Source organism: Pelobates fuscus, chromosome 13 (genome assembly GCF_036172605.1).
Source record: "Pelobates fuscus isolate aPelFus1 chromosome 13, aPelFus1.pri, whole genome shotgun sequence".
Taxonomy (NCBI): Eukaryota; Metazoa; Chordata; class Amphibia; order Anura; family Pelobatidae; genus Pelobates; species Pelobates fuscus.
This window is the reverse complement of record NC_086329.1, coordinates 108,075,306-108,103,100: the sequence shown is the minus strand read 5'-3', so window position 1 is coordinate 108,103,100 and position 27,795 is coordinate 108,075,306. Positions and strand designations below refer to the sequence as shown.

The 27,795-nt window shown below is 44.3% G+C and overlaps 1 protein-coding gene across 1 annotated transcript in view; it reads left to right on the top strand.

The window, feature by feature from the left end:
• The first annotated feature begins 697 nt into the window (after positions 1-697).
• The window catches only part of OTUD7B (OTU deubiquitinase 7B), a 58,671-nt gene continuing 31,573 nt past the window's right edge, over positions 698-27,795 (top strand). Inside the window, exon 1 of the mRNA XM_063440437.1 lies at positions 698-925. Coding sequence (XP_063296507.1) covers positions 910-925 — 16 coding nt within the window. The 5' untranslated portion in view covers positions 698-909. The remainder of the gene's footprint in view (positions 926-27,795) is intronic.

Below are 27,795 nucleotides of genomic sequence, written 5' to 3'. Positions count from 1 at the left end.
CACACACACACACACACACACACACACACACACACACACACACACACACACACACACACACACACACACACACACACACACACACACACACACACACACACACACACACACACACACACACACTCTGAACACTCCCAGAACACTCCCAGAACAGGCTGGAAATACAAAATATTACTTTTATTTACATCACAAATTAATGTTTCAGTTTTACAAAGCCCAGAAATATTGGTTTTTATCTTTGAGCTGAGTAAAAGTGATATTTTCTGTTCTAGAACTCCATCTCCCTTCATGCACCCTGTCTGTCAGGACTCGGTTTCCCGGCATGCCGCGCGGCCCCCTGTCTGTCAGGACTCGGTTTCCCGGCATGCCGCGCGGCCCCCTGTCTGTCAGGACTCGGTTTTCCGGCATGCCGCGCGGCCCCCTGTCTGTCAGGACTCGGTTTCCCGGCATGCCGCGCGGCCCCCTGTCTGTCAGGACTCGGTTTCCCGGCATGCCGCGCGGCCCCCTGTCTGTTAGGACTCGGTTTCCCGGCATGCCGCGCGGTCAGTGTCTGTCAGGACTCGGTTTCCCGGCATGCCGCGCGGCCCCTGTCTGTCAGGACTCGGTTTCCCGGCATGCCGCGCGGCCCCTGTCTGTCAGGACTCGGTTTCCCGGCATGCCGCGCGGCCAGCACTTGGCTCGGGTTGAACTCCTGCCATCGAGCTGAGGAGAGCGAGGTCAGAGCTGGGAGCCGGGGCCCCGGGGAGCCGCTGACTGGGGGCCACGGAGAGCAGCCCCCCCGGGAGATGAGTGCGGCCCGCGGGCCGGAGCTGGGCGGGAGGCTCACTGGCTGCTCGGATACTTTACTCCGGGGATTGGGCCTGGACTGAGAGTACCTACCGCCCGGACACTGACACCTACCGGAACAACATGGCGGCCTCCAGGGGTAAATACTGATACTGAGAGAGAGAGAGAGAGAGAGAGACTGACTGAGACTGCATGGCCTCCAGGGGTAAATACTGAGAGAGAGAGAGAGAGAGAGAGAGAGAGACTGCATGGCCTCCAGGGGTAAATACTGAGAGAGAGAGAGAGACTGCATGGCCTCCAGGGGTAAATACTGAGAGAGAGAGAGAGAGAGAGACTGCATGGCCTCCAGGGGTAAATACTGAGAGAGAGAGAGAGAGAGAGACTGCATGGCCTCCAGGGGTAAATACTGAGAGAGAGAGAGAGAGAGAGACTGCATGGCCTCCAGGGGTAAATACTGAGAGAGAGAGAGACTGCATGGCCTCCAGGGGTAAATACTGAGAGAGAGAGAGAGAGAGAGACTGCATGGCCTCCAGGGGTAAATACTGAGAGAGAGAGAGAGAGAGAGAGAGACTGCATGGCCTCCAGGGGTAAATACTGAGAGAGAGAGAGAGAGAGACTGCATGGCCTCCAGGGGTAAATACTGAGAGAGAGAGAGAGAGAGACTGCATGGCCTCCAGGGGTAAATACTGAGAGAGAGAGAGAGACTGCATGGCCTCCAGGGGTAAATACTGAGAGAGAGAGAGACTGCATGGCCTCCAGGGGTAAATACTGAGAGAGAGAGAGAGAGAGACTGCATGGCCTCCAGGGGTAAATACTGAGAGAGAGAGACTGCATGGCCTCCAGGGGTAAATACTGAGAGAGAGAGAGACTGCATGGCCTCCAGGGGTAAATACTGAGAGAGAGAGAGAGACTGCATGGCCTCCAGGGGTAAATACTGAGAGAGAGAGAGAGAGAGACTGCATGGCCTCCAGGGGTAAATACTGAGAGAGAGAGAGAGAGAGAGAGAGAGAGAGACTGCATGGCCTCCAGGGGTAAATACTGAGAGAGAGAGAGACTGCATGGCCTCCAGGGGTAAATACTGAGAGAGAGAGAGACTGCATGGCCTCCAGGGGTAAATACTGAGAGAGAGAGAGACTGCATGGCCTCCAGGGGTAAATACTGAGAGAGAGAGAGACTGCATGGCCTCCAGGGGTAAATACTGAGAGAGAGAGAGAGAGAGAGACTGCATGGCCTCCAGGGGTAAATACTGAGAGAGAGAGAGAGAGAGAGACTGCATGGCCTCCAGGGGTAAATACTGAGAGAGAGAGAGAGAGAGAGAGAGAGACTGCATGGCCTCCAGGGGTAAATACTGAGAGAGAGAGAGACTGCATGGCCTCCAGGGGTAAATACTGAGAGAGAGAGAGAGAGAGACTGCATGGCCTCCAGGGGTAAATACTGAGAGAGAGAGAGAGAGAGAGAGAGAGAGACTGCATGGCCTCCAGGGGTAAATACTGAGAGAGAGAGAGAGAGAGAGAGAGAGAGAGAGAGACTGCATGGCCTCCAGGGGTAAATACTGAGAGAGAGAGAGAGAGAGAGAGAGAGAGAGAGAGAGAGAGACTGCATGGCCTCCAGGGGTAAATACTGAGAGAGAGAGAGAGAGAGAGAGAGACTGCATGGCCTCCAGGGGTAAATACTGAGAGAGAGACTGCATGGCCTCCAGGGGTAAATACTGAGAGAGAGAGAGAGAGAGAGAGAGACTGCATGGCCTCCAGGGGTAAATACTGAGAGAGAGAGAGACTGCATGGCCTCCAGGGGTAAATACTGAGAGAGAGAGAGACTGCATGGCCTCCAGGGGTAAATACTGAGAGAGAGAGAGAGAGAGAGAGAGAGAGACTGCATGGCCTCCAGGGGTAAATACTGAGAGAGAGAGAGAGAGACTGCATGGCCTCCAGGGGTAAATACTGAGAGAGAGAGAGAGAGAGAGACTGCATGGCCTCCAGGGGTAAATACTGAGAGAGAGAGAGAGAGACTGCATGGCCTCCAGGGGTAAATACTGAGAGAGAGAGAGAGACTGCATGGCCTCCAGGGGTAAATACTGAGAGAGAGAGAGAGAGAGAGAGAGAGACTGCATGGCCTCCAGGGGTAAATACTGAGAGAGAGAGAGAGAGAGAGACTGCATGGCCTCCAGGGGTAAATACTGAGAGAGAGAGAGAGAGAGAGACTGCATGGCCTCCAGGGGTAAATACTGAGAGAGAGAGAGAGACTGCATGGCCTCCAGGGGTAAATACTGAGAGAGAGAGAGAGACTGCATGGCCTCCAGGGGTAAATACTGAGAGAGAGAGAGAGACTGCATGGCCTCCAGGGGTAAATACTGAGAGAGAGAGAGAGAGAGAGAGAGACTGCATGGCCTCCAGGGGTAAATACTGAGAGAGAGAGAGACTGCATGGCCTCCAGGGGTAAATACTGAGAGAGAGAGAGAGAGAGAGAGACTGCATGGCCTCCTGGGGTAAATACTGAGAGAGAGAGAGAGAGAGACTGCATGGCCTCCAGGGGTAAATACTGAGAGAGAGAGAGAGACTGCATGGCCTCCAGGGGTAAATACTGAGAGAGAGAGAGAGAGACTGCATGGCCTCCAGGGGTAAATACTGAGAGAGAGAGAGAGAGAGAGAGAGAGAGAGAGAGAGAGACTGCATGGCCTCCAGGGGTAAATAGAGAGAGAGAGAGAGAGAGAGAGAGAGACTGCATGGCCTCCAGGGGTAAATACTGAGAGAGAGAGAGAGAGAGACTGACTGACTGCATGGCCTCCAGGGGTAAATACTGAGAGAGAGAGAGAGAGAGAGAGACTGACTGCATGGCCTCCAGGGGTAAATACTGAGAGAGAGAGAGAGAGAGACTGACTGCATGGCCTCCAGGGGTAAATACTGAGAGAGAGAGAGAGAGAGACTGACTGCATGGCCTCCAGGGGTAAATACTGAGAGAGAGAGAGAGAGACTGCATGGCCTCCAGGGGTAAATACTGAGAGAGAGAGAGAGAGAGAGAGAGACTGCATGGCCTCCAGGGGTAAATACTGAGAGAGAGAGAGAGAGAGACTGCATGGCCTCCAGGGGTAAATACTGAGAGAGAGAGAGAGACTGCATGGCCTCCAGGGGTAAATACTGAGAGAGAGAGAGAGAGAGACTGCATGGCCTCCAGGGGTAAATACTGAGAGAGAGAGAGACTGCATGGCCTCCAGGGGTAAATACTGAGAGAGAGAGAGAGAGAGAGAGAGACTGCATGGCCTCCAGGGGTAAATACTGAGAGAGAGAGAGAGAGAGAGAGAGACTGACTGCATGGCCTCCAGGAGTAAATACTGAGAGAGAGAGACTGCATGGCCTCCAGGGGTAAATACTGAGAGAGAGAGAGAGAGAGAGAGAGACTGACTGCATGGCCTCCAGGGGTAAATACTGAGAGAGAGAGCGAGAGAGACTGCATGGCCTCCAGGGGTAAATACTGAGAGAGAGAGAGAGAGAGACTGCATGGCCTCCAGGGGTAAATACTGAGAGAGAGAGAGAGAGAGACTGACTGCATGGCCTCCAGGGGTAAATACTGAGAGAGAGAGAGAGAGAGACTGCATGGCCTCCAGGGGTAAATACTGAGAGAGAGAGAGAGAGAGAGAGAGAGACTGCATGGCCTCCAGGGGTAAATACTGAGAGAGAGAGAGAGAGAGAGAGAGACTGCATGGCCTCCAGGGGTAAATACTGAGAGAGAGAGAGAGAGAGACTGACTGACTGACTGCATGGCCTCCAGGGGTAAATACTGAGAGAGAGAGAGAGAGACTGACTGCATGGCCTCCAGGGGTAAATACTGAGAGAGAGAGAGAGAGAGACTGACTGCATGGCCTCCAGGGGTAAATACTGAGAGAGAGAGAGAGACTGCATGGCCTCCAGGGGTAAATACTGAGAGAGAGAGAGAGACTGCATGGCCTCCAGGGGTAAATACTGAGAGAGAGAGAGAGACTGCATGGCCTCCAGGGGTAAATACTGAGAGAGAGAGAGAGAGAGACTGCATGGCCTCCAGGGGTAAATACTGAGAGAGAGAGAGAGACTGCATGGCCTCCAGGGGTAAATACTGAGAGAGAGAGAGAGAGAGAGAGAGAGAGAGAGAGAGACTGCATGGCCTCCAGGGGTAAATACTGAGAGAGAGAGAGAGAGAGAGAGAGAGACTGCATGGCCTCCAGGGGTAAATACAGAGAGAGAGAGAGAGAGAGAGAGAGAGAGAGAGAGAGAGAGACTGAGACTGACTGCATGGCCTCCAGGGGTAAATACTGAGAGAGAGAGAGAGAGAGAGAGACTGACTGCATAGCCTCCAGGGGTAAATACTGAGAGAGAGAGAGAGAGAGAGAGAGAGACTCTGCATGGCCTCCAGGGGTAAATACTGAGAGAGAGAGAGACTGCATGGCCTCCAGGGGTAAATACTGAGAGAGAGAGAGACTGCATGGCCTCCAGGGGTAAATACTGAGAGAGAGAGAGAGAGAGAGAGACTGCATGGCCTCCAGGGGTAAATACTGAGAGAGAGAGAGAGAGACTGCATGGCCTCCATGGTTAATTAGTGACTGAGACAGACACTCGGAGAATGAGACTAAGGGAGACGGTTGGGATAGAGAGACACTGAGCGAGACGGTCAGCGGAGAGAGACTAAGCAAGAGGGTGTGGAGGAGAGTGAGGCAGGGAGAAATAGATTGATCGGGAGGGAAAGACTGGGAAAGGGACACTAGGAGAGAGTGTAGGGAGTGAGACTTGGGGAGAGTGTCGGAGAGTTAAATACACTCTCTCGCAGTGTGAGGGAGACTGCGATATGAGATGTCAGCGAGACGTGGGCAGGTTAGCTGGGTGTCTGTAAATGCCAGTTTTTCAAACCTTGTGCCTACAAACTTTGGCTCTTATAGTTCATGGAGAACATTTATTGTAACAGTTGTTTTACAATATTAATATTTTATGGGACGTTGATATCAGGGTTACTGCTATCATGAAAAGCTGTAACAAATCGTGTTTGGAAATGTTATCATTATCATCAGTTACAATAAGTGTGCTGAGTCCTGCTCCGGTTGAATCTTTCTAAACCTGACAAGTTATTTATTAAAGTGAGAATTTTACATTTATGGTTTGGGGGCTATTTTGCCTTTATTGTCAGTTAACATTTATGATTTTTTTTCTCTGACATAACATTAGTTCTTATGTTATAATGGCAATCCAAACTCGTCAGATTACCAGCACACTTTTTACTTTTACTTTCACTGTGACCTGTAATTGAAATTTCTGATGGTGTAGTGCACAGGATATCCAGACAAAGAGTATAACAATGCTAATGATTGCTTAAATGACTGGTTTGATTTGTCATTGTAATGATTCAGGCTTCATTTTTTTTAGGACTGAGGTTCATTTGTGCTGTTTGTATATTAGAACTTAATTGCTAAATAAAAAAAAAATATTTTAAGGGTTGTTCCAAGCGCTTTAACCTTTTCAGTGATTTGAAGTGGTTGTGGTGCTGGAGTCTGTATGGTCAGCGGTTCACTTTGAAACACTGCACCTACGTACTCTAATGCCTTTATTGCCTGCAATCTTCTAACCAGATACATGTTAGAAGACAACTTTTCTTCCCGTTCAGATATTTTGGCCTTAAAGGGACACTATAGTCACCAAAACGACTTTAACTTAATGAAGCAGTTTTGGTGAATAGATCATGCCCTGCCATCTCACTGCTCAATTCTCTGCCATTTAGAAGTTAAAATATTTTTGTTTTTGTTTCTGCAACCCTAGTCACACCTCCCTGGCTGAGACTGACACAACATGCATGCTCAATCACATGTAACTTACGTTTATTTCCTGCTCTGTAAATTGAACTTTAGACCCTGCAGGAGACTCCTGGGTGTGATTAATCAGCTATTAACAGAGCAGGAGATGGGAATTTCTAAATTACACAGAATTTGGCATAATGTGTAAACATTAGATGACTCTTTACAGGAAGTGTTTAGGAAGGCTGTGTAAGTCACATGCAGGGAGGTGTGTCTAGGGCTGCTTAATAAACAAAGTGATTTAACTCTTAAATGGCAGAGAATTAAGCAGCGAGGGGCATGGGCTATACATCACTGCTTCATTAAGATAAAGTTGTTTGGGTGACTGTGGTGTCCCTTTTAAATGTGGAATTCCCACTTTAGTAAAAAGCTCTGTTTGTGTACGGAGAGGTGTCTGGGTTTTGAGAATATTTTTGCCTCCATGTCAGTATCTCTCTACCTGTGGCTGATAATGTGTACGGTTAAATTCACATTCTTCTACCTGGAGACATGGTCAGGTAGTGCTGTCAAACTTGGCATCCTTTGGCCTGTAAATGTGTCCCCCATTTAGTGTATGTGTGAACCATGCTTATAACGTTTTGCTCACCTCCAGAACAACTTCAGTTTCAGACCCCCGTTAAATTAAGATTTCACATGTTAGATCTTATCCAGACCAAAGCCGCATCAGTGTGCCCAAATGGCAATCTCAGTCAGCATGGTCAGGATGTCCTGTTTTATGCCAAATTAGTCAAAGTGGAAAAAACATTCTTCACTGCTGTCAATGCTTCTAATAGTAACGGTGTGAGAGGGCAACTTGCTACCTTTCTCTTTTACCAACTCAGAAAGGGGGCATTCTGTTAGCCCCTAAATAATCTGAGCACACTTAATTGCTTGAGGGTTTGGAGTGTCCCTTTAAGTAAATTGTGAGGCAGTTCTATAATAAAATGGTTGCAATTTGCTTTCACTCCAGTTTTTTTGAATATGTAACACTATTACTCCAACCTTTATACATTATTGCAGGTTTTTCTGCCTTTTCTGTAGGGCACCAACATATTCAGTATTTAATTTATTTTCTCTTTTGTGAGTTTTCCTCCACTATTCTCCATTTTCATACACAAAACACAAGTAGTTGCTTAGGGGGAAAAAAAGGCACATTCACAAGTTGAAGGATTTTTCTATTCTATAAACAAAAGGCGTAAAGGGCAAGCACCTCATTTGGGAATCCCGATAAATATTTTATATATGGGGAATCAATAGGAGCAAATAAACTCCTGAATAACTGCATACATATAAACTGTAGCTTTCTTTCTTTGTAACCCATACAGTGTGCATTAGGGTCAACGTCTCCTCTGTAGCTCACTGTCCTCCTACTCCACATGTTTCTGGATGTGCCATGTCTCTCTCTGGCACAATTCAGACTAACCTCATCAATAAGGCTTGGGTTTGCCAGGTCTGATCTACATTACAAGACATTGTGCTATGCCAGTGTTGGCTAATCTTGGTACTAGCCATCATTGCTGTCTGTGTGACAATGACTATAGAGAGGCACAGCTCTGTACGGTTACAGCGAAATGATTTGTAGAATTACAACAGTAGCAGTTATTTTTATTTATCACTTGCTGTGCAGTCGTCATCACTTGCTGTCCTAGCGTTTTATAAAGACGCTTATTTGATAGAATTTGAGGAAATGTTGCATGGTTGGGCCTGAAGCAGCAGCGATGTCTCCCACAGTGCCTGATCTAGCCTGGTAGCATGATCACAGTGTATTAATATGCCTTGGGTCTTAGTGTTGGGGGCCGGGCACCTACTTGTGTTTTTAAAGGAATCTGTAATTAATTGCTTGGCATGAGATGGAAACACACCCATAAGCCGTTCAGTGGGACCGAAGAAAATGATTTTTCTTTTATTTAAGTGTATATTAAATTGTGTGTCTGGTTTAAAGCCTTCAAACCATTCACAGCTGAGATTTACATTAAATAGTAAATGCCACAGGGATATTTAAATTGTTCTCCAAAACCGTTTTGCTGTAGGTTATTTAATTTATTTTTATTTATTTATTTTATATTAGTTGCTATTAATTAGGATTGCATTTCTTGCACATACTTGCTACAAGGCTAGCTGCAAAACTGAGCCAATTTCATGGTAAAAGGGGACATGTAGTAACTTTGTGATAACCTCAATGGAAAGGTTGTGACAAAATAGTGCAACAGTTGTTGTGTGTGAAACGATGTCCTTCACGGGTGTTCCAGGGTCCCCAAGCCTATGCCATCTATCCCACAAGGACCCACCCCAATTTTATCAACAAAACTATATCAACAAAAAAAGTCTATATTTAGTCCCTGTGATTAATGAGAACTTAGAAGGAAGGCCAAGGAAGTGCACCATAATCGTTAAGTATAGCAAAATCTGGGTTTGCCACCCAATCACAATATATCACTGAGCAAGCCTTGACATTTACCAAATAATATCACTAAAGACTTTGGCAAAAAGGGCCTCAGTGGCCCCTTCACACTGGCAAACATAGGACATCTTTCTCCTGTCAGTAAACATGCGAGGCCCCATGGGGCCACCTGGCAGCTCCGGGGTATCCTAGAACAGACTGTACATTATTGCACATACCGAACCTCTAATTTACTGTATTTACAAAGGCTTGGTGCTTTGGGCTACCCATCCACCTCTGCTGCTACTTGATGAGATCAAGTGAACTCTGCTCTGTGTTGTGTAATAAACGCCTTATCTAAACTGACAGCATTCCCATGTTTTAAATATAAACCCTTGGACGTGTTGTCTAATCTAAGCAGGTCTCTATACCTTACTAAAGCATTGATTTAAACGGACCTGACCCAGCAAGGAACATTAATCACTGCCTTATAAACAGCTGTCAGTAATATGTTTGCATTGTTTAGAAATTGTTTTAAGCTTATGTTTATACTCCTTGTCTGCTCTCCCTTGAGTCCTGCACCAGTTGACAAACCTTTACAGCATGATCAGCTGATTGTTTAAAAACCAAAGAAAAAGTTACCTGCGCTTTCTCCTTAATCCCTATGTATATTTAGACAAATGGAGGTCATTTAGTTACTCCAATGGCCATTGGAGGGAATGCCCACCTGCCAACGTCAAGGCAGACCCCCCTAAGCGGGTCTTAACACTGACCCTTCAGCCTGCTTCCTTGAGCTTCTGGCAAAGATCTCTGAGACAGAGAGGGGTATTTTTTATATACACCCCTATATACTTATTAACCCTTAATAGGGAACACATGGGATGGGCGGCGGCATTGTAACAAAGCTGTGTGATACAAACAGTGAATACAAATACAAAAAGAGAAGTCCTGCGCTCACTCCCATCACTCCTGGGCGGCCGCCACAGTACACATGGTGGATGTAATATATATTACACTTTTTAAAAACATTTTTTATTTTTAGTCATCCCTAATGACGCTATGTTTCTTGTGTTATTCTGAAATCAATGACTTCATATGTTGGGAGCTAGCTTAGCCGTGACTCAGTGTCTGGACAGGTCAGACAGGGGAGTTATTCTGGCAGTGATTCTCTCTATCTGGGATCATTATGAAAAGGTTTTATATGCAGGTGCAAAATGAGGCAATATTCTAAATGCTCGGGATATTGCATTATATTTACATCTACTTTTCTGTTTAAAGCAGAGGTGATAGGCATAATGCATAAATAGGCTTGAGAAATCCCAGGCCATTCAGCCCCGAGGTGGCCGGCCAAAATTAGAGACGGATGGCTGAGGGAGCTGTGACCTTCTTGCTCTGCTCGTGTGTTTGTGTGTGTGAGAGGGGTGAGTATATGTGTGTGTTCGGTGACCGTTCCCCCTCCAATAGCATTGGAAAGGTGTTTTTTACTCTCCTTTTTCCCACGTGGCGCTGGTCTCCTAGACCATTAAATATAGAAATTATTAAACAAAAATACATAGGAATTTGCTAATATTTAATTTTCTCCCAATCGCTGCATATCCCCATACTTTGCTGCATTTGGTCTGAATTTTTGCCGTGCCAAGAAGTTACCAAACCCATCTTGGTACACCCTTGGCTTTCCAGATACAGACTAACTGGTGTAGTATAAATGCAGAGCTATGTATAGACTTTACATACAGCTGTATTATTGGAGCCCAAAGGGAATTACTTTAGGAAAACAAGTTTGGGCTTTTTTTAACTAAGAGAGACCCATCCGAACTGATTTTAACCCAGACTACATTTTGAATCTAGTGCCTGATGTGTCCTTTTAAGAAGTCCTGTGGGCCTGTGCCCTCTGCTGTAAACGCCACCTTTCTCTTGATTCAGGGCCCCATTTCTAAGAGCTAGCGTGTCTCTAAAAGCAGATACAAATCCCAAGCATTATACGGGTGAACACTGATTTGGAAGAATTTGACGTGTCTATATAATGCAATTCGATGAATTTTAGAATAGATGTGTACAATCCGTGATGTTCCCTTACCCTCTGTGATGACTTAGATCCTTGTGTTGTCACATAACCACATACGTTGACGTCCTTATCTTAATAATGAAAGCAGTTAGTTCAATGTTTCATCTTGTTTCATCTTGTTCTCTGTCTGCCAAGGGTTACCTTGTGAATTAGGTTCTGCCAAATTTCAGACAATTGGAGGTTTGGTCGGATTCCGTATCTCTGAAGTCCCATATAGACAAATAAGTGACCAAAAAATTAGCGTAATGGGTGAGCATGTCTCCGTTAGCTTTGGGATCCCGAGTTCTGTCCGTGGCAACAAAAAAAAATGAAGATAATTGGCAAGGGGACAGCCACTAAATATGGATTTATTTTAATTACAGATCAAGTGAGCAGTAGAGGGGGAAAGGAAGAACCGGAGAGAATCTTTATATTGTATAAATATATATTTTAAATATACTTTGTATGGGGTTTTTTTCTGTTCTTTTTCCTTCTTTTGGTTATTTTTGTATCACTTAATCTGTGAACCAAATGGAGGGAAAAAGCACTCATGCAAGATATAGGTAATATTTATGTGCCCTTGTGTTTATCTGAATTGTTTTCCCAAATGTTTTCCATTGATGATATTTGGGCGAGCCGAAGTGTCAAAAGAGTGTTTGAGTACAGGAACTAAATTACATTTTTTTGGAAAAAAAAGTGGTTTGGCTGAACTGAACTTTTCCTTCATGGTGGTGTGGCACCTCTGTTTAAGTCATTTCACTCTCTTTTACTTTACGTTTGGATGACCCCCTTAAGAAGGAGACAGCCATCCTCTGCCTGAAGCTGTGTTGTCTCTTACTGAATTAATCGAACTCCCCAATGGAATGATATTTGGCGTGTTGGCAGGAACGTATGAAAGAACTTTACTGCTGGTAGACACACAAAAAAATAATTTGGTTTTGTGGGCTGTGAATGCTTTATATCTCTGCTTGGGAATGTGGGATTACGACATCGTGTTTTTGATATCACCAGTAAAATAAGCAGTGGTGTTTCTCTGTTTACTGCCCTTTTGAGTTTTATTCCGGTCAGAGTACATCTTGCATCCTCTGGTCACAGCTCTGTGTTTGGTCACCCTGGCTTACACTGGTATTACATCAGTCTCGTTCTCCTGTGAAAATAGTACAAAGTGTGGCCCAACTGAACGCTGATCTCCGGCCAGCGTGGAGATACGGGTAGTCATTCACTTCCTGGCACCCATCTGGGTGATCTAATCAGCCAAATTAATTGTGGACTTTGTGCAATTCTGTGTACATGCTCCGCATTACAATCCATGCCGCAGGGTACAGCTCAAATTCATAGTGCCTGCGTATTGTGAGAGGCAACGGATAGACTGTGTCGCTGGTAACGTCTTGCTTGTCCAACGTTTTCTGGTTTTGTAAAGTATCTCAGTCTTTGATTTACTAGCTATTGGTTTCTAACGTTCTGCATATTATTTATTTATTGTTGCCTTTGTATTTATCAGTTCTGTTAAACAATGTATGGCACAGTGGAGAGCCCAGTCTCTTGGAGTGGAAGTGACTGCAGGGCTGTGTTCACAGCAAAGTTTATCCACACCAGAATGACACAGTGCTAGTTGGAGAACATCTTTTTGTAGGGCTAGTAGTAATTCATACTTGCTCCTGAACCTTCGGCTGTATGTATGATTTGTAACCTGGAAGAGATCCATTTTCCCCAAACCTGCAGCAAACATAAAGGCTTGACCCCAGGAGAGTGCGGAGACCACCAAAGTGGTCACAGATCACCCAGGCAAGCTGTAAAATACATAAACCTGGCAACATCCATCCCAGTAAGGGGTTACTGTAAGGGTTTGTATAAGATGGTGATGTGAGTAGGATTCTGGGAATGCGAGTTAATTTGCATTAAAGGCATTTTCACTGGAGGTCTGTCATATCAGAATAAGCGAAACCCTCCAAGTCTAATACAAAATGAAAAGTCAGCCATTTGGAAGTATACATTTCCATACGTACAGAAAGAGCTTCTTTAATTGCTGGTATGTTAAAACCCTCTTATCTCTAATGTTAGACGACTGATCTGTTTTAACCAACGCAGTTTAAATTTTACTCCAATCCGTCTCCTACATACAACACGATGCTGGCGGCTGACTATCAGATCAGCCCACGCGTGGAACTTCCTTTAGCAGCTATTTTATTCATTTGTAATATATATATATATAATTTCCTGTCTCTGCTAAATCAAAATAGAATTTCTCTCCTCAACACAGGCTGGTGTCACTGAGCAAAGTGTGGGTAATGAACATGACACATCCCAAAAAGCTATTTATAAATCACTATTTATATAATAATGCTGTGTTTTTTCCTTGGTCTAGTCAATAAGGTTTAGTGAAAATATGTATTGCAGCCATAGCACACTGAGGTTACTGCAGCAGATCCGGTCTTTCCTTCTGTGTATGTGGGTGTGAGTACCAGTGTATCGTTGCGTGTCGTCCTGTCTGTGTATGGGGGGGTGTCTCTTCCATTGTGTGAGTGTGTGTACCGGTGTATGTCTTCCCGTCTGTGTATGGGGGGGAGGGGGTATACCTGTGTAATGGGGGGATGTCATCCATTCAGAGTATGAGGTGTGCGTACCCATGTATGGGGATGTGTCTCTTCCATTTTGTGTATGTGTGTGTGTGTGTTACCGGTGTATGGTTGTGTCTCTTCCATTCTGTGTATGTTGGTGTGCGTACCGGTGTATGGTTGTGTCTCTTCCATTCTGTGTATGTGGGTGTGTGTACCGGTGTATGGGGATGTGTCTCTTCCATTCTGTGTATGGTTGTACGTAATCCTGTCTTTGTATGGGGGGGGGATGGGTGTGTCTGTGTATGGAGGGTGTCTGTGTATGGGGGTGAGCGTACCGGTGTATGGTTGTGTGTAATCCTGTCTGTGTGTGTGTACCCGTGTATGTCTTCCTGTCTGTGTATGGGTGTGTGTACCCATGTATGTCTTCCTGTCTGTGTATGGGTGTGTGTACCCATGTATGTCTTCCTGTCTGTGTATGGGTGTGTGTACCCGTGTATGTCTTCCTGTCTGTGTATGGGTGTGTGTACCCGTGTATGTCTTCCTGTCTGTGTATGGGTGTGTGTACCCGTGTATGTCTTCCTGTCTGTGTATGGGTGTGTGTACCCATGTATGTCTTCCTGTCTGTGTATGGGTGTGTGTACCCATGTATGTCTTCCTGTCTGTGTATGGGTGTGTGTACCCGTGTATGTCTTCCTGTCTGTGTATGGGTGTGTGTACCCGTGTATGTCTTTCCTGTCTGTGTATGGGTGTGTGTACCCGTGTATGTCTTCCTGTCTGTGTATGGGTGTGTGTACCCGTGTATGTCTTCCTGTCTGTGTATGGGTGTGTGTACCCGTGTATGTCTTCCTGTCTGTGTATGGGTGTGTGTACCCGTGTATGTCTTCCTGTCTGTGTATGGGTGTGTGTACCCGTGTATGTCTTCCTGTCTGTGTATGGGTGTGTGTACCCATGTATGTCTTCCTGTCTGTGTATGGGTGTGTGTACCCATGTATGTCTTCCTGTCTGTGTATGGGTGTGTGTACCCATGTATGTCTTCCTGTCTGTGTATGGGTGTGTGTACCCATGTATGTCTTCCTGTCTGTGTATGGGTGTGTGTACCCGTGTATGTCTTCCTGTCTGTGTGTGTACCCGTGTATGTCTTCCTGTCTGTGTATGGGTGTGTGTACCCGTGTATGTCTTCCTGTCTGTGTGTGTACCCGTGTATGTCTTCCTGTCTGTGTATGGGTGTGTGTACCCGTGTATGTCTTCCTGTCTGTGTATGGGTGTGTGTACCCGTGTATGTCTTCCTGTCTGTGTATGGGTGTGTGTACCCGTGTATGTCTTCCTGTCTGTGTATGGGTGTGTGTACCCGTGTATGTCTTCCTGTCTGTGTATGGGTGTGTGTACCCGTGTATGTCTTCCTGTCTGTGTATGGGTGTGTGTACCCATGTATGTCTTCCTGTCTGTGTATGGGTGTGTGTACCCATGTATGTCTTCCTGTCTGTGTATGGGTGTGTGTACCCGTGTATGTCTTCCTGTCTGTGTATGGGTGTGTGTACCCGTGTATGTCTTCCTGTCTGTGTATGGGTGTGTGTACCCGTGTATGTCTTCCTGTCTGTGTATGGGTGTGTGTACCCGTGTATGTCTTCCTGTCTGTGTGTGTACCCGTGTATGTCTTCCTGTCTGTGTGTGTACCCGTGTATGTCTTCCTGTCTGTGTATGGGTGTGTGTACCCGTGTATGTCTTCCTGTCTGTGTATGGGTGTGTGTACCCGTGTATGTCTTCCTGTCTGTGTATGGGTGTGTGTACCCGTGTATGTCTTCCTGTCTGTGTATGGGTGTGTGTACCCGTGTATGTCTTCCTGTCTGTGTATGGGTGTGTGTACCCGTGTATGTCTTCCTGTCTGTGTATGGGTGTGTGTACCCGTGTATGTCTTCCTGTCTGTGTATGGGTGTGTGTACCCGTGTATGTCTTCCTGTCTGTGTATGGGTGTGTGTACCCGTGTATGTCTTCCTGTCTGTGTATGGGTGTGTGTACCCGTGTATGTCTTCCTGTCTGTGTATGGGTGTGTGTACCCGTGTATGTCTTCCTGTCTGTGTATGGGTGTGTGTACCCGTGTATGTCTTCCTGTCTGTGTATGGGTGTGTGTACCCGTGTATGTCTTCCTGTCTGTGTATGGGTGTGTGTACCCGTGTATGTCTTCCTGTCTGTGTGTGTACCCGTGTATGTCTTCCTGTCTGTGTGTGTACCCGTGTATGTCTTCCTGTCTGTGTGTGTACCCGTGTATGTCTTCCTGTCTCTGTATGGGTGTGTGTACCCGTGTATGTCTTCCTGTCTGTGTATGGGTGTGTGTACCCGTGTATGTCTTCCTGTCTGTGGATGGGTGTGTGTACCCATGTATGTCTTCCTGTCTGTGTATGGGTGTGTGTACCCGTGTATGTCTTCCTGCCTGTGTATGGGTGTGTGTACCCGTGTATGTCTTCCTGCCTGTGTATGGGTGTGTGTACCCGTGTATGTCTTCCTGTCTGTGTGTGTACCCGTGTATGTCTTCCTGTCTGTGTGTGTACCCGTGTATGTCTTCCTGTCTGTGTGTGTACCCGTGTATGTCTTCCTGTCTGTGTATGGGTGTGTGTACCCGTGTATGTCTTCCTGTCTGTGTATGGGTGTGTGTACCCGTGTATGTCTTCCTGTCTGTGTATGGGTGTGTGTACCCGTGTATGTCTTCCTGCCTGTGTATGGGTGTGTGTACCCGTGTATGTCTTCCTGCCTGTGTATGGGTGTGTGTGTTCCTGTGTATGGACATGTGTGGAAATGACCTATGCTTACTTTGAGGACAATGGGAAATGTAGTGGTCAGTAACTGGACTATTGACCTATTAAGTATTAAGCATTTTCCCTCCATTTATTAAGTATATGGTTCTAACGGTAAGATTTCTGTGCACCACGCATGCCTCACCCTTCTCTCAGTCCCTACATTGGCTTCCTATAAGATATAGGACTCAATTTAAATTCTGGTTCTTGCTTTCAAATCTCTACATAATGCTGCTCCCACCTATCTATCCTTCCTAATACACAAGTATGTCCCGTCTAGGCCCTTACGATCTGCTGAAGACTTACGTCTATCTTCTGTCCGTACTCCCACCTCTGATGCTCGCTTTCAAATTTTTCTCGAGGGCTGCACCATTCCTGTGGAACTCGCTTCCCTCCTCCGTTAGATGCTCACCCAGTCTCCACTCCTTCAAAAAATCGTTAAAAACCCACTTCTTCATAAAAGCGTATAAATTAAACTGTTAATAGCTGTGACTGATTCCTCTCTTGCAACTGTCACTAGTCTAATACTATCCTTACCTTTTTGTGTCACATTACCCCATCCCTCTAGCATGTAAACTCATTGAGCAGGGCCCTCAACCCCTCTGTTCCTGTGTGTCCAACCTGTCTTGTTACAACTACATGTCTGTTTGTCCACCCAGTGTAAAGCGCTGTGGCATTTGTTGGCGCTATATAAATCATATAATAATAATGATACCTGCTTCTCTCACGAGTTTGTGTGTTCAAGTATCATGTAAAAACCCTGGTGTTGGAGACTTTGCGGTGTGTTTTCCAATGATTAGAGACATACTTGGGAGCTGATCTCATCGTGTAGAGGAGGAGTTGGTGAATTCCATGCGGTTGAGAACCTGGAAATCTTTGCCTTTGGGAATTGTACCCAGGATTTGGGTGACTGTGCAGTGTAGAGGGCATCTTAACATCTAGTAGTATATATCTTAGAGGCTTATCTAATTGTGTCATCACCTGCTTCACCAGGTTCTATACCTTCCCTCTGGCTGGCTGCCAGTAATAGGAGTGATGTTACCCGCTAGAGGCTACCCTTCCAGGGCAGTGTGTATAATAAATAATATATTGATTTACAGAGCAGGCCAAGAGGATCAGATACCAGTAGTCATGTGTTCTTTATATGTACTGATTGTTCTTGTCAGTAATCGGCATTATTCACAGATATTGTGTATGCATCCCCTTCCACCCGCCTGCTATTCGAGGCACTCATTTAGTGAGCCTGCAGTTTAATGCGTGATTAGGAAAAATATCATCAGCTCCGTGAAGAGCAGAGAATGTAAAGTGTGCTGTCATTACACACTTTGAAAAATAATAAAGTGTGGTTAATATAGCACAGCCAGTAAAGTGCTAGACAAACAGTGCTGTTTATCTAGGGACAGACGTGAGTAGCAATTTACTTTCAGCCCTCCAGCTGCTTTTATAGAAAAATGTATCAAGCCGCCTGAATTTCCCCCCCTAGTCCTGGCCAGGCCTGTCTCCTAACGTGACCTGTAGCTTGTTTTTCTGGGAAGAACGTGTTAAGAACATCTGTGTGTCAGGGATGCAGCCATTCTAGTGTGCCCATTTATTGTGACCGAGCAGTCTGCCATCTGCTGAGAGAAAGCCAGTCCTGGCCACTCCAAGGCTAAGCCGATTTAGCTGCCCTGCGGTTTCTCTAGGACGCCGGCCCTGTGCTGGAAAGAAGATCATACTGGCTGCTGTGACTCATTCAGTGAACTGTGTTTACTAATTATTAACGAGCTGTGTCTATTCTAATAAAGATTAGCAGAGAATCCGCCATGTCATGCCAATAAGTGAGGTTACAAGCGAGAAAAATTAATACGTCTCCATCCTGTGTGCTGAATATGAGCTGCTGCTAAACCACTGTTCCTTTAATGTTTTGCGCAGCGTCTAAAATATGGAGTGGTTTTCTTTCTATAAACAAATGTCCAACTTTCAGGTTGGGTGGAAGGTTGCAAAGCGTCGCTTGGACAAGCTGTCGGCTCTCGGAGGGCGCTTTGCCAGATCGGCCGTATTTGGCTCTGGCTGTTGTGCGACACATGAAAAGCGCTGTCTGCGTTACGAAGAGTTCATGTTGCTAGAAAGGCAAGCAATTAATTAATCATGGAGAGAACCTGCTGGATTTACCACCCTTGTTCTTTTTAGCCAATTCTCCCAATATCTGGTCCAGCATTTTGTAATACAGACTCTGCTTAACCGTGTGTGAAATATCCCGATAAATATGTGTGCAGCGAGTGGAATGAATGGATGTGCAGGGCCAGTTACAATTCTGTGTGCCTCTCTTACAAACGGAACCCATGGTATCAGATAAAATAATTTTTCCAGAATTGTATTTTATTTTTACTTGTATACAGAAATGGGGGTAGGGGTCAGGGCAGAATAAAACAAGTCATTTTAGCTTCACAATAAGGAATATTTGGTTTTGCACATTGATATGGGGTTAAATTCAGCTCTATTAATTGTAATAGTGCACTAGTTGGTCACCTGGGCCTGCCCTTTAATCTGCTCCCTCTATTTACTATAGGGAATAAGCTAACCCAGGACATTTTTACGCTTGTGGGTATTGTCGTCACTGCTCCCAGATTTTATAACAGTGCCTTCCCTGTCCCTCTAATTTTGTGGGACATCTCCTCATAGTTATAAGTTTAGTTTAGGCTTGGTATTAGGCTGTTGGTGTACGGGCCCTCGTTTGTCCCTTTGCATGTTTTACATTCCCAAGCATGTCCGCCTTAAGTGTTAGTTAATGTTACTATCGTTCACAGTTAGCTATTTCTGTTAAATTGAATAGCCCGTCACGGGGTGTATGTTGTAGAGGGCATCATGTTTAGGTAAGATCGCTATATCTTTTACGGAGTGCTGTAAATAAACTGCCCTACAACCGTTGTATACAATAAAATCGTTCTAGACTAAACCTGTGAACCTGCACGTGTTGCCTGGGCATCGCTCCGATCATGTGTCTCCGCATGGCACTCCCACTTGTTGCCATTCTGGTGCGGTGCCCCACCTCCCTAAACGCACTCCTAACTCTGCAGCAAACCACATCCGCCAACAGGGCATCCGCCAACAGGACTTGTACCTCTCGTCCTGAATCGGCCCTACACCCCAAGGGGATGTGTCTGAGCCGAGAGGTGGGGGTGTTGTGTATTCGCCATCTTGTCATATTCGGTCCTTCCCTGTTTCGGCTGATGCTTGTATTTTAGTGGCGACCGCAGCCTTTTGATTTTTAGAACAAGGCTTGACTAATTTATTTGTAATCTAGGAGCCAGGTTTTTTTTTTCCAACTAGAAGAATGCAATTCTTCAAGGGACACTCTAGTCACTAGAAGCATTCTAGTTTAATGTAGTTGTTTTGGTGTCTACAGCCTGTCCCCGCAGGATTTTCAATGTAAACACTGCCTTTTCAGAAAAAAAAGCGGTGTTTACATTGCTGCCTAGTAACCGCTATAGTGATAGTCATTCAGACGTCCACTAAAAGATCCTGGGTCAGTGCTGCACAATGCAGCATCTACCTTCAGCATCTCCATGCTCTCCCCCATGGAGGTGCATTGATTTAATGCATATCTATTAAGAGATGCTGATTGGCCAGCGCTGTGTTTTGCTGTGCATGCACAATATTTTTCCTATAGGAAAGCATTGACTTAACTGAGATAATAAAGATCGTGGAAGCGGTACCAGCTGCGGCAAAACTTGCGAGTGGAAGAGGCAGAGGGAAACTGAAGGAAGATTACTGCTCCCTCATGTGTCGCCTCCATGCTGGCTCCAATGTTTTCCCCTCAGTTGCCGTCTTGGCTAAAGGGCTTACAAATCCTTGGGTGTAGGGCCAAATTTCTAGTCACCATGTCGACCTGGTGTCTGGGAATTGGCAAGACCTGATTTAGAAAGTGCCACGGGTTCCCTGGGTAGGAATACCAATTCCCGAAGTGCCGCAGTGTAAATGTGTCTGTAGGCTCTATTGCACCGGAGCTCTCACGCCATGCGACTGCTTGCCGTGCACTCCAATCCAAGCCCCTCCAGATAAAAAGTTCTCCAGGGTTTGTGAATATTTTCCAAACAGTGACCGTGTCTATTATACTGTTTGTTAGTTACTCCTGCTTAACTTAACTCATGAAGCCTTTATCTTACTCTTCTGATACACAAGCACATTCCAGAAATATTCCCTGCAAGCCCTGGGGTCCATTTTACTGACACCAGTCTGTGATAAGGACTCCCTCTCTGTAAAGATTTTCTGAGAGTCTCTGTATACTAATGGGAAAAGCTTCACCCAGCTTTATAATGCTCAGTCCAGTCCCATATTGCTGCTCAGTCTGAGCTTCTGTATACCAGCGTCCTAACTCCTCTCCAATAGATCCTTTGTGCGTATTTGTTTTTTCTCACTCGTATGCACTCTGGCTGCTAATTATGTGGTACCAGTTCCTGTATATGTGGGCTATTTGTTAGCCTTTAGTCTAACCCGTACTGTGTTCTATAAGGATTCCCTGTTGACTTTTTGATTTATACGTGAATTCTGTCTGTGAGAAAAGCTGCAAAATCAGTGCAGGCTATGCTTGTTAGAGAGCTTGCAGGCACACACAACGTGATTACGATATCAGATAGAAAGGAAAGCACTTGTAAAAAAACAAAACTGTCACTGAGTCTATATTCGCAATAACTTTATATTTATTAAAATAAACTTAACAGAGAACGTTGAGGTACCCTGAGACGCCACGGCTGGCCTTTGTAAATAGTTTATTGAGGACATATGGTCTCGTCTAGAACAATAGCCATCATGTGGTCCTGTAGCTGTGAGAAGAACAGGCTGTTTTTGTTTTATTTCGTGGGCCCATTCAGTATACACGTTGTAGAAGGCACGGGTCGACGCAGCCTGCCCGTGGCTCTAGTCGTCTGCGATGTGATCATTTTGCAGGCCCTGGCATTCCTCTGTGTGAGGGAGTTGGCCGAGAAGCTGTGTACATGCCAACAGCACCACTGGGTGTGGGCCGTGCAATCTGTGTCTTTATCACCTGCGCTCCCGCTACCAATTCTGATGTACATGTGTGCCTGCTAGAAATACAGGAGTAGACATTTTAGCCGTATTAGACAAGGTGTAAAATAGTATGTTGTAATACCTATTTTATTGGACTATTAGAATGTGTTGAAATGGCAAGCTTTTGGGAGAGTCTCCCTTTACAAGTCTAAAGCGCTGAGAAAAGGAGGATCCCCCAAAAGCTTGTTGTACCAATATTCTATGAGTCCATTAAAAATGGTATTACATTATATACTATATATAATAAGATACCAATTTAATGTCTTATGCTATAAATGCATATAGTCAGAGCTTGCCCAATAACTGGAGGTGGGTGGCCTTGACCTCTAGCACTCTGTCCTGTTTTAAATGTAAATTCTGTACCCATCTATGGCAGCGTTTCCCAATTTATGTTTGGGTTCAGAGAGAAAAACAATTGAGGTTTCGCTGCTATTTGTCAATCGGGTGGCCCATGCATTAATGGCCCCCCGATGGGTATTATTGCTGAACACTGGCCGGTCAGGCGCGGCAGCCCTTTAAGAGCGTGATCGGTCCCCTGTAGCATTGGATGTCGGGAGGAAGTGACAGACGTTTTTTTAAATATACAATGTATTTAGCACTGGGCAGAATGTATCTGATGACTGGAAAGGAGAGCGCCGAGCTGGTTTACAGAGTTTTTAATTAAGTCTGCAGAGATTAATTTAAGGATTGTATGATTGCAGCAATTATATAGTCATTAAGTCTCTTGTTTTACACATTACAGGTTTAGCTAATTCTACAGGGGGAGTGTGGTGGGAGAGCAGTCTGGCGGGCCGCTTGGCTTGATAACTGAACCGGAAATCAGCATTCAGGGGGCTGCCATCCTGGAAGTACAGGGGTCCCCCCCCCAGCCTGGGGACAAGCTGAGCTTTATTGTATAGTGTATATACTACATGGCATCATACACTGTGTAATATATAGTAATAAATATAGTATACTGTGTAATATATAATATACTATACCGTGCAATAATACACAATGAAGTATATTATATATTGCACAGTATAGTATATTTATTATATAATGTATAGTAATACATATACTATACTATGTAATGTATAATATCTAATATGGTATGTAATATATAGTAAATATATTGCTATATATTACATAGTATATTAGGTATTATACATTACACAGTAAATTATATTTATTATTACTATAGATTATATATCACACAGTATATTTATTATTGCTATATATTCTATACTCACAGTATATATGTATTATTACGATGTATTGCATAGTATATTAGATATTATACATTACACAGTAAATTATATTTATTATTGCTATATAGTATATACTCACAGTATACATGTATTATTACTATATATTAGATATTATACTTTACACAGTATATTATATTGCTGTATATTATATGTATTACTATACATTACATAGTATGTTATATATTAGATATACTTTACACAGTATATTAAATCTATTATTTCTATATATTATATATTACATAGTATATTGTATTTTAGATAATATACTTTACACAGTATATTTATTTTTACTAAAAATTATATATCACACAGTAAATATAACATACTGTGTAATATCTAGTGTCTGTGTGTGTGAGGATAAGCAATATAACACTACATGGCATCATACACTGTGTAATATATCGTTTTTAAAAAGTCCTGAATTTTCAGTTTCGGCCCAGAATTTTCATTTCGGTGCATCCCAAAATGTATGCATGCTTTTATTGGGGATATAGCTATTAAACGGTGATCTTTGTAAAAATAATGAATGCAATATATATTTATATATATATAATAAATCACATTGTGCCTGTAATGTCCCTTTAACATTCTAACCTATTTAATCTGTGCTTGGTTGGAAGTTTTACTTTCACTTTATTAAAGCACAGGATAACACAAAGACTCTTTGTGCCCTGGAACGCTGACCTGGTTTCATGTCTCTGGCATTGTCTTCCATGCCAGAGCACTTCCGTTAGCCGGTGAATGGGTTGCCTGCTTTATGGTACTTGATGTAGAATCTGATCAATGTACCTCATCTCTCACCCCAAAAGGGAGTCAAACATTTGGCCGGTCTCTCTCAAAAAAGGAAAGCAAGGCTGGGATTGGCTGATAGGTGGCAGCTACTTCCTGGTCTTGTCTCACTGCTGGAAGACATGAGGATTTGCAGTCAATTTCCGATTGATTTTTTTGAATGTACATATATTATATAGGTTCTACTATAGATAAAACATTAAAAAGGAAATTGGTTATGAACCCCTGTGTGGAGTGCTCCTTTGATCATGGTAATTATCACCATTGTTTCCTGCAAAGTGGTTTCTGTTATTTAACCAAGTGACTTTTAATTTATTCATTGTTCTCATTGTATGCAAAAAGTACCAAAGATTGGATGTATTGAGCTCAGAAGAATTGTATCAGACGGTTTAAGCTATTTGCACATTTAATTTGTATACATAAACACTGTTTGATTGTCCGCGTGCTTTGCCCCTAATCTTCCAATGTGGGGGGATAGAGGGGAAGGATGGGTAGGCGTGTGGACGACTTGCTCTGTAAAAGCCTTGTACCTGTAGGAGTTTAAACAATGTCACCCTTTTGCTTGTGAAATGAGAGGAGTGGCCATAGACAGAGAGAACATGCTTTGTGGGAAATCAACAAAAGGAAACCAGAGCTGTCTCTTTACAAGAAGCAGTTATGAACCCTTTAGCGGTGGGGTTTGTTTATATCTGAAATTGTCTTCTTGAGATCTGGATGCTTTTTCTTAAATGTCCTCCTTCCTCTCCTCTGAACGGAAGCAGCATTTTCTTAGAACACGGCCTTGACTTTTGAATAGGCCATAAGCTGAACCTGCGTGTTTCGTCTCAATGGTAGATTAAAGACTAAGCTTTGATCTAGGTTGCCCCGGTTGTCACCTGTCCCAAATGGAATTAATGCTCACATGACACGGGGACATGGACGTCATCCTATCAGATTTCATTCGTTCAACCGGGGCGGAGCCGGGCCTGGCTCGAGATCTTCTGGAAGGTAAGACGTTTCCACCTTCACTCCCTGTGAACGGCTGTTGAAACGCCATCATGTAATATGATGATTGAGCAACGTTGTGTTGACATCTATGGATACAAATATTTATCATTTTTATCAGTATATTCCAGATGTAAGGTTTTTGGTGTGTTTTAACTCTTGCTGCGTTTCTTGGTTACTCAGAGCTTTAATTTGTTATAAAGCTTGAACGTTATTGATACACAGCTTAGGGAAAGTAACATTGGGGGTAGCTGAGAAATTAGTATTTGCCCCCAGTGAATCTGTGAGCTGAGGGACCACATGGTTAGGAGTATTTTATCCATCCTTTTATTAATGTCACAGGTATTAATTCGAAGTACATTTACCGATTGGTCGTCTCTGAGTGGCAGGATATTTGCAGCACCACATAATGTGCACAAATCTATAAGCCATATAACCAGCAGGCGATGGACATGGATTCAGATTATTACAAACATGTGATCTAACTATATCAGGGCTTGACAGATTTGTTTGGAATATAGGAGCCAGCTAAAGCAGTTAGGAGCCAGTAATATTCAACGAGAGTGCAATTCTTAAAGGGACACTATAGTCACCAGAACCACTATAGCTTGATGTAGTTGTTCTGGTGTCTATAGCCTGTCCCTGCAGGCTTTTCAGTGTAAACACTGCCTTTTCCACAAAAAGGCAGTTACATTGCTGCTTAGTAACACCTCTAGTGACAGTCAGTCACTCAGATGGCCACTATAGAATCCTGGGTCACTGCTGTGCCATGTGCAGCACCCAGGTTACATCGTTACATAGTTACATAGCTGAAAAGAGACTTGCGTCCATCAAGTTCAGCCTTTCTCACATATGTTGTTGCTGTTGATCCAAACGAAGGAAAAAAACCCAGTCTGAAGCGCTTCCAATTTTGCAACAAGCTAGGAAAAAATTCCTTCTTGACCCCAAAATAGCAGTCAGATGTCTCCTTGGATCACTGAATGTTGCTCACAGAGATTGATTAATGTAATGAGGAGATGCGGATTGGTAAATTTGCTGCGCATGCACAAAATCCTCCCAATGTTTTCCTAAGGGAAAGCATTGCCTTAGCTGAGATCATAAAGATTGATCATCTCAGCCATGGTGAAACTGGCACGGTGTGGGAAGATGGGAAGAAAGGTGAGTAAAAACACCTTCCTCATGCGATCGGAGGGGGTAGGTACTTAAACACCCACACACTCTTCTGCTGACAACAGGCTTGCACGCACACGCTGACAGACTCGCACACACACACTCTGACAGGCGCTCACACACTCTTGACAGGCTCTTGCTCACACACACACTCTGACAGTCTCTCACACACACACATTTTTGTTTGAATTGCAACTCACTCAGCCTCCCTCGCGCGCCGCCACCTCCTCAATGCTCTTCAGGGCAGCCACCCACCTCCATGTACCCGCGGGCGGGTGGTCACCTTCGATATTCTTCATGACTGCCGCCGTCAAAGCTCCCTCCCAAACTAGAGAGCTGGCAAATCCCAGACGCCAGGGAGAAATTTCTAGTTGCCGTGGCAATCTGGCGCCTGGGATTTGTCCAGCCCTGAGCTATATAACCAAATACATGAAACAAACAAAAAATTATTTAAAAACTGCCTATACTGAAATTATGCAATGAACAAATACAGAAAACATTTATATTGTTACAGCTAATCCTAGAAAACTCCTCGAATACTGGATTGTAATGGGTCACAGTAGTGAACGGTCATTGGGCTCCATTGGTAAAACAGTGCATCCTTTCCTGAACTATGGGGTATATCCTGATCTACCACCTGACCCCCTGACCGATCTGGCCTCCTCCGAAACAAACCCTATTTACCATATGTGGTCTATAACATTATAATTTAATATAATAATTAATATATGCTATAATATGCCTTTAAAACAATCATAGAAATAACTTTGTTTTACTTTACTTGACTGCTCCTGTATTCACGCCTGAACCTTGTTTATCCTTCTCGTAAGACTCTGTGTTCATTAGATGGAAGGCTTTCATGACCAGGAGGAATATTCATGGCAGATCCTGCTAAAAGGTGGCTGCCTCTAATAGAATTACTATTTATTTTAAAGGACCACTGTAGTCACCCAGACCACTTCAGCTCAATTAAGTGGTCTCGGTGCCAGGTCCCCTAGGTTTTCCCCCTGCAGATGTAAACACTGGAGGAAAGCCTCACATTTATTGTAATTCTCTGATAATTCTTCTATGTGATAAAAATCCCACATAACGCTCCTCTTTATGGACTGTAGCCATATTGCGTTATTGTGATGCATCTCTAAGAAGTCTGGGGATAAAACTGTATTTGTTTTCATTTGAAGTCTCTTCATTTATGGCTTATCACATAGAATCTTGAAATGGGTATCTAGCTACCAGAGAACAATATTTACCTATCTCTATCCCAAAATGGTTACCAGCCTTCTACACTCCCGCACCTAGGGGACGGTTCCAGAAGCAGAAAATTTAGCACAATCATGACACTGGACAAAACCACTTAAATGCATGGTCTCTAACAAGAGTTCCTGCATGCAACCACACCTCCTTCTATTTAGGTAACCTGAGCAGTGATCCACATTGAGTTACTTTCGTGGCCCCTCACTGGCACCTTCTCAGTTCAAATGCTGATTGGCATGCTGGAAAAGTTCAATTCACATTTACTGGAAACCCCTCAATTCAAGAGAAACTTTTCCTGTTGAATCCCCTTCGAAATTAATTTTAAAACAACTTTATTAAAAATATTGCCTGCCGCTGCCAATATAATTATTGTTTTTTTTTTGTACGGTCCTTTTTGTTTGGAGACTTGTTTCCTGTCCTGGTGTTTTCCAGTGGAAGAGAAGGAGTTGGTTCAGAGGGGAAGGTTTTGGCTGTGAAACAATTAAGCCAACATTTCCTGGGAAAGCTTGTATTGAATCTTGAATGCGCTATCCCAGCAGTAAACAAGCCTTCACCTAGCTCATGAATATTGAGCGCCCATTAAAGGGAGCCTCGAATGGGCCCAATCTCCAACTCCTCTTTGGCGTCACAGGATCTGCCTTCGATGGTTACGTCCGCCCTCAGAAACTGACTTTGCATCTTCATAAAGCACATTTAAAACAGTGTGAATATTTTGTTAAAAACTATAAATCTGTTGGTTTTTTTGGTGTGTATATTATAATTGATCAGCTTCCTAATTAACCTGTACTCCCTTCAGCATCGATTGGGCTTTTTAAATTGTTTCCTCTTCCCAGTAGAGTGGAACTAATTGGCACAACTGCAGAAATGCTGGAAACTGCATGTCTGCTGACATCACAGCAACTATACCTAGCCCAACTGCAGATATGCTGGACACTGCATGGCTGCTGACATCACAGC